Source organism: Arachis stenosperma, chromosome 9 (genome assembly GCF_014773155.1).
Source record: "Arachis stenosperma cultivar V10309 chromosome 9, arast.V10309.gnm1.PFL2, whole genome shotgun sequence".
Taxonomy (NCBI): Eukaryota; Viridiplantae; Streptophyta; class Magnoliopsida; order Fabales; family Fabaceae; genus Arachis; species Arachis stenosperma.
This window is the reverse complement of record NC_080385.1, coordinates 8,281,849-8,289,317: the sequence shown is the minus strand read 5'-3', so window position 1 is coordinate 8,289,317 and position 7,469 is coordinate 8,281,849. Positions and strand designations below refer to the sequence as shown.

At 37.5% G+C, this 7,469-nt stretch overlaps 1 protein-coding gene across 1 annotated transcript; it reads left to right on the top strand.

Annotated features, from left to right (window-relative positions):
* The first annotated feature begins 2,806 nt into the window (after positions 1-2,806).
* Positions 2,807-7,066, top strand: LOC130948996 (oxygen-dependent coproporphyrinogen-III oxidase, chloroplastic-like). The gene is made up of 4 exons (XM_057877840.1): positions 2,807-3,127; positions 3,197-3,262; positions 3,356-3,534; positions 6,964-7,066. The coding sequence occupies exons 1-4, from the start codon at positions 2,807-2,809 to the stop codon at positions 7,064-7,066; spliced, it is 669 nt and encodes a 222-aa protein (XP_057733823.1).
* Positions 7,067-7,469: the final 403 nt, after the last annotated feature.

Genomic DNA, 7,469 nt, shown 5'->3' with positions numbered 1-7,469 from the left:
ACAAGTACCCGGCTTGTCGGAACTCGGTGAGCTCCTCCTCGCCCATTTGGTTGGGTGATTCCTTCACGTCGGAAACAACCCAGGCATACGGATCTTACGCCGCGGGGTTAACGGAAGCCCGGGAGACCGTGCGAGCCATACCTACACGGGGGGATCATCCAGTTAGTCTAAGAGATCGGTAGATCGGTTGCTCAGTTCAAGCACACCACTACTCCCCAACTAAGGACAAAACACTAGAGGTGGACAGGGAAAAGCCTACCCTGGAATGGCTCCCCCCTAACACGTGTAACCGCCATTGGAAGGCCACACAACAGTAACAGAACCATGCAACAAGCATACAAAAATAGTGCACAAAAGGGAGAATGATTCGAAAGTTACCTAAACTGATGAAAAGAAGATGAAGTTGCAAGTCTGGAAAAGTGCAAGAAGGATGATCTAAGGCACCGCCGCAACGCTCTGAAGTCTCGCAAATAAGGAAGAGGAAGGTGAGGAATGGCAAGTGTGGAAAAGTACAGAAGTATAAAGCCGATCGTTTAAAAACTGCCTCCCCAAAGCGCGAAATAACTGGGGGCAAAATAGTCTTTTCAAACAGGGTTTTCCACCCCATTATGAGCATTCAATGCCCGGCACAAGGAACGAAGCGATGAAACGGTTGCTTACGCAACCCAGGGGACACGCGCGTTGGGGGCATATCCCTCCCACGAGCGGCCGACCAGACGAGATGTGAGACGACACGCCATTGGTAGCTTCCACGACTACCATTGGCGCGTGGGGGCACTGTTACGGCCCGGCCCAAGGTCCGCACGGGTCGACCCGACCCCAGTTCTACCCGACCCGGCCGCGCGCCCTCCAACCGACCCGGACACGCGTCCTATACGGCCCGCACGCGGCTGTAGGACAATGTCCTTGGGTATATGGGCCTGTCCTCTCAAGGGGCCCACTACTGACACGTATATAAGGGGAAGATTGGCTCTTCCCCCGAGGTACGTCATATCCTTTCACCTCGTTATTCTGCCCGCCTGCACATCGCTGACTTGAGCGTCGGAGTGTCTTTGCAGGTGGCACCCCCCCTCATCTTCTCTCCTGGACAAGTGCTCGTCTGCTCAACTTACCCGCAACCAGTGCGACCCAGACCAAGGCATCCTCGCCCCCTCACTTGCACACCCGACCTGTCCGGAACCCGACCACCGAACAATAATAATAATAATAATAATAATAATAATAATAATAATAATAATAATAATATTTTAATTATTTTTTATAATAAAAATAATATTGTAGTTATTTATTTATAAAAAAATATTAATTTAAATTGATTTAAGATATAATTTATTAAATTTTTGGCTAAATTAATTAATTTAATTTAATTTTGATAAAAATGATACGATTTAATTAATTATATGTATTAAATTTTTATTATTAAAAAATATATTTAAAAAAAATATTTTAAACATTTTTTTTGAATAACCCCATAACAAGAATATTAAAAAAATGTTATTACTATAGATAGACTACATCAAATAATTAATTAATTTAATTAAAATCATATTCATATGTAAGCAAATTGTGTATGATAACGTGATCCCCAGTCCCCACAGACTAATAATTTATTAATAAAGCATGGAAACTACTACAACATTTTTAGAAAGATGTAAAATTAACTATTAAATTTGGTTGCTCCGAAACGAAGTAGTAGTTAGTCCCAATGTAGTTACATACTTACATCTTATATGCATGCCGTGATGTAAAGATCATAGTTGAATATGGGGCAACTATCGTCTTGCATGTAATTTTAATGCTCGAAAACTATTAAAATTTATTATTTAATTATTAATATAAAAAATATAAATAAAATATATTATTAAATTATTAAATTAAAAAAAATAAAAGTCACCAAAAAAAATAAAAAAAATTAAATTAATATAATTAAATAATTACTAAAAATAATAAATTCTCATTGCTTCTAACATTTTTCAATTTTACATGAAGGTATTATTATCTAAGTAGCCACCATTAACAAAAAGAAAAACCTACTACTCGACACGTACTGCTTGAATCAACACACGCAGCCGAAGTTTTAGGTCAATGGCAGCATCACTTATCTCACTGGACGTACGGTTAAATAGTTGGTTTCTAATTTTAATTATAAATTAATTTTATATATTTTATTTAATTATAAAAATTATTTTTTATTTTATAAATTATTATTTTATTATTTATTTATTATGTTTATTAATAATAAAAAACAAAAACAATAACGAATTAGATCTTTTGATCGTAATAACTTTTTGGCAATTTCAATCGATTAAAAGTTTATCTTTGATTCATTATATTTGTCGAAGATTTTGAAATCGTATTTCTTAGAAAATCAATCGATTGAATTTCAAGTTTCCTATAACTCACTCGATTTATAAATCATTAGTCACGGCACGATTCAAAATTTATAAAAACGATATGAAAATTGAGAACGGGGCGATTCAAAATTCAATCGATTGGATTATCTTGCTATCAGAAAAAAACTTAGAGAAAAAGACAAATAAGTCCCTGACCTTTTAACCCGCAGACATTTTCATCCCTGACCATTTGAAATATTTTTAAGTCCCTGACCTTCATAAAAATTAGACGGATAAGTCCATCCGTGCAAATGCCTCCGTCAGACTCAACGGAAAAGTCTGACGTGGCTCCCGTTCTGATGACTTGGCGTCATAGATACACACGTGGACTGATGAGTCAACAGGATAGTTTCAAAAATTGGACAAATAAGTCCCTCAACCCTAAAACTACGTCGTTTCCCGTTTGGCCCTAAATGGCTCATTCTTCTTTCTCCTCCTCTTCTGTAAGGGCCCACTTCGAGAAGATGATTAGAGAAGCTCAGGACCCTGTCTGCACCGCCCTTGAGGCTGCCGACGACGGGGCCAACTTCAAGGAGGACGTTTGGTCCAGGCCCGGCGAAGGTGGCGGCATCAGCAGGATTCTCCAAGACGGGGCCATTTGGGAGAAGGCTGGAGTTAATGTCTCCGTTGTTTATAGCATCATGCCGCCAGAAGCTTACGGCGCTACAAAAGCTGCCGCTTCTCCTGACCAGAAGCCTGGTTCTTTTCCGTTCTTCACTGCTGGAATCAGCTCCGTAAGTGTTTCCCCCATTCAATTCTTTTTGATTTCAGATGGAATGGGAAATGACATCAACCTTTTTCAGGTTTTGCATCCGAAGAACCCATTTGCCCCAACCTTGCAGATTATGATTTTCCATCCTTATTTCGGAGTTGTTTCTCATACCATTATTACTACTGTTGTTTGTCATATAGCTCAAAATCTTACTTATGCCAATTTCTAAGGTTATTATCTTGCAAATAAGTATCTGCATAAATTTGCTGCTACTGACTGTGTAACCCTGTTGCATTCTATAGATGCTCCCGGAGAACCTAGGCAGTGGTGGTTTGGCGGGGGGATTGACTTGACTCCTGCTTACATTTTCGAGGAGGATGTTAAACACTTCCATAGTTCTGTTGTTTTAAAATGGCACTTCACATTCATGTATTGCTTCTTATATTTTTTTTATAGATAGATTTGAAGTGTTGGATGGGATTACTTGAATCTGATTCCTATAGCTAGTTTCTTTTCGTAAATAAGGCATCTAAAACAACCTTCTTTAGTAGGTTAAAAGAAAAAAGAGTGAGCTTATTGTTGTTGAAACAAGAGCAACTTGGAGGGCTGCCAATGACTTATACTCAGGTAAATGGGAATCTCTTCAAGTGAATCAATTACTAGATTTAGGCTTTGTAGGATATGCTTACACTTTGTCTAACAATCAGGTTGGGGAAGCAAATATTCAAGAAAGGCTACATAGAGCAGTGGCAATAATAAATTGGAAGGAAGAATTCCTAGAAAGAGTGGTAAAATATTTTCAAAGATACAGATCAGACCATTGTCCAATCTTAATCGATGTTCATGGGGAGAGCTTAAAAAGGAAGAGGCCATATATTTTCAGATTCGAAGAATGTAGCTTAGAGACTCTGAATGCAAAGAGATTATCAAAAGAAGATGGGCTGTGAACTATGATCAAATTGAAGAGAAACTAGGAAAGTGCAGCAAAGCATTGCAAGAATGGAGAAAAGAGAAATTTGGGGAGCTTCCGAAACAAATAAAGGTAAATAAGAACTGATATGACAACTTACATCTCACTCACAAATTGAAGAAACAATTTTGAATTTGAAAAGGGCACAGGCAGACTTAGATGAACTCTTATATCAAGAAGAGATTAAATGGGCCCAAAGATCTCGTGCCAACTTGTTGAAAGCGGGGAACAAGAACACTTGATTTTTTCATCAGCAGGCATCTCAACAAAGAAGGAATAAAACTGAAAGCATCACTCATGACGAAGGGAATCTCTATAAAGAAGACGAGAAACAGAGTATATGGTTCTCCCTCTTCGACAATGAATGCACACCGGAACCTTCTCAGTCTGGATGGTGTTTTTTTTGGAGGGAGAAACAGAGTATTCCTGCGTTTGATCTTTAGTCTTCCTTATGGTTTAATGTAATTCTGTAAAAGCTCTGTGGGTGTAATAGACATTGTACACAAGGAAAGGAATGAGAGTGTATATAAGGGGCAGCACACAAAACGACGTCGTTTTGAGTGACAGGGACTTATGTGTCCCTTTTTCAAAAGCTCCATCCCACTAACATGCCACGTGGGAACGCCGTTAAGCCAGGTAAGCAGAAGGGGAGCCAGGTCAACCTTTTCCATTGGGTCTGATGGTGGCTTATGGACGGAGGGACTGATCCGTCTAATTTTTAGGGACGTCAGGGACTTAAAAGTATTTTCCAATGGTCAGAGATGAAAATGTCTGCGGATTAAAAGGCCCAGGGACTAATTTGTCCTTTTCTCAAAAACTTATTTACGTCACATTTCAATTGATTGAATAATCATACCAATCGATTGAATTGGAATATACCATTAGTCACGTACAAAATTTAATCGATTAGGTAATATAAACAATCGATTGAATTATAAAAAACCCACATTGTAATACCCTCACTATCAGAAGTGACGCCTCCGGCTGCGCTACTCTGATAGAAAGGAGTATTACGACTACTTTACGTACTAAATACTAAAATAGGAGCCTGTGACTCGGCACTGTATCGCTGATTTCTTTGAAAACCGGAAATAAAGACTTTATCTTAAGAAAAATACAAACAGGCATAGATTCATATACAAGACTCCTTACATAATAACTCATAATATAATATACATATAAAACATACAATTTCTATCCCCACTTACAAACTTGTAATAACAAAGGCGAGGGAAGAAAATAATCTAATTGATACAACAACATATCAACCAAACACAGTATAACTCTGATTAACGCTTCTTCATCCGGTTCCTGAAAAGGTAAAGCTGTAGGGGTGAGAACCTAACCACACGGTCTCACCATGGAGTTTCAAAGTTGTCATAATAAGATATTTCAATAAGAAAACTATTTTCAAATTTAGTGATTATCATTGCCTTATGAATCCTTTTAAAATCTAATAGCTAATCGTTCAAAACCTTCTCAAAGAAACAATGTTCAATATTTTTAGAAATCCAAGGTCTTTCTTTTCTCATAAACAAATCTCAATCAGAAACCAACCATGCAATCAAACCACACAATCATTAATTCAGCACCGAAGTCCATTCTCAAATGTAACACGCCAGGACAAACACAGGCAAGACAGACAAGTAAAACACAAGTAGGAAGCAGTTACGGTAAATAGTTCAAGTAGCAGTTAGGAACAGTTTAGCAATTAGGCAAACCAAAACAAGTTCAAACCCAAGCAAAGCATACAAATGCATATGATGCATGCCTGTCCTATGGCTGATGAGGCTCATCTGTCGGTTATCCAGCCAACCCGACAAGTCTGAATTGTCCTTAGACTGTCCCCCGACGTGCATCCCCAAGAGTCTATGCATAGCTTTTTCTCAAATAATCAATATTGCTCAATGGGGGTAACATTCCCGAGAATTTATATAGTGCCCGATCACACTTACGTCGTAGGGTCAACAGAGTATCGAGTTTTCAACCTGGTACACGTGGTGGCAAGTCACGGTACTTAATCCAGGGAACCTTGTATCTCAGATATTTCAAATTCATAAGCCACATATCTCAACATTCTCAACATCATAATCATTCATCAATCCAAACCTCATTTTCAAATTCATTCAAAAACCATATTTCAAAGAAAATCCTCATCAATCCTCTTTCCATTCCGTTCATTAACAATCTCAATTCTAAAACATAATTCTTTCTTTGATAAATAGATTATTCTTAAAACATATAATGTTTAAAAACAAATCTTTTTATTTAATTACTTCAAATAAAACTTCCAATTTTATAAAATTTCGGCAGCATCTCCTCTAAAACTCGAAGTCTGCCACCCTGTTCGGGTCCCATCCAAATATTTCTCAAACCTTTTTCAAACCTCAATCATTTTCCAAGATTTAGCTAGTTCCAATATCAATTATTTTCAAAGCGAATCAGTGCCCATAATAAATCTCTTTTTAAAATCAAACAAGCTCAAATACTAAATCATTTATAAAGTCACTAACTCAAAATTAAACCATTTCCAAAGTTAATCCCGTTTCATATTCCAAATCATTTCCAAAGCCAATTCCTTTACATTATCAAAAATAGCTTCAAAACCAAGAAAAATCCTTTTTCATAATAATCAACTAAATAACATTTCAAACTAATTTCTTTTCAGCAATCACAAACTACTCAAGCAATCAAGCAATCAATCATTCAGTCCAGGAAACAACCACATTTAGAAGACAATCATAATCACAGACATATGTTCTTTCACATTAATATCTAGTTATCACAACTCTGTAATATAAATTAGATTATAAGAAAAACCCCACCTCAATTAACCGAGTTCGCACAAATTTATCATGATAATTCCCTCTCCTTCTAATTCATGACAGCAGATGCGACTCTGATGCAATTAGAACGGCAATGGCAGCAACCGAAACAGCGGTAGCAGTGATGTTAACCTTCACTGCAGTGGCCATGGTTACAGCAAAATAAAAGATTCAGATTCGATAGGAATTAATAGCAATTAATAGCAATTACAACCCTGGGGATTCAAGACAAAGTAAGGACTAGAATTAAAATCAGAACATGGAAACCATAACGGTGATAAAACAGAACATACAAATTGATCAAACCTAAGGGGACGATTAGACCAGTACTAAGATAGCAAAATCAGAACTAGCAGCAGCTTTAGCAGTTTCCTGATGGCATCAACATTATCCCCTATGATGGTTCTAGCAGCAAATAGGAAAAATAAAGCAACAGTACTAATCAGAGACATTGATTTTCTTAGTTAGAACACGAAAAAGGCAAAGGAACAAGATGGAAGCAGAGCAAAGACTAAACCTTACCGTTTCAAGAACGGAGGAATTGGAACCGAAACAACAACTCCAATATC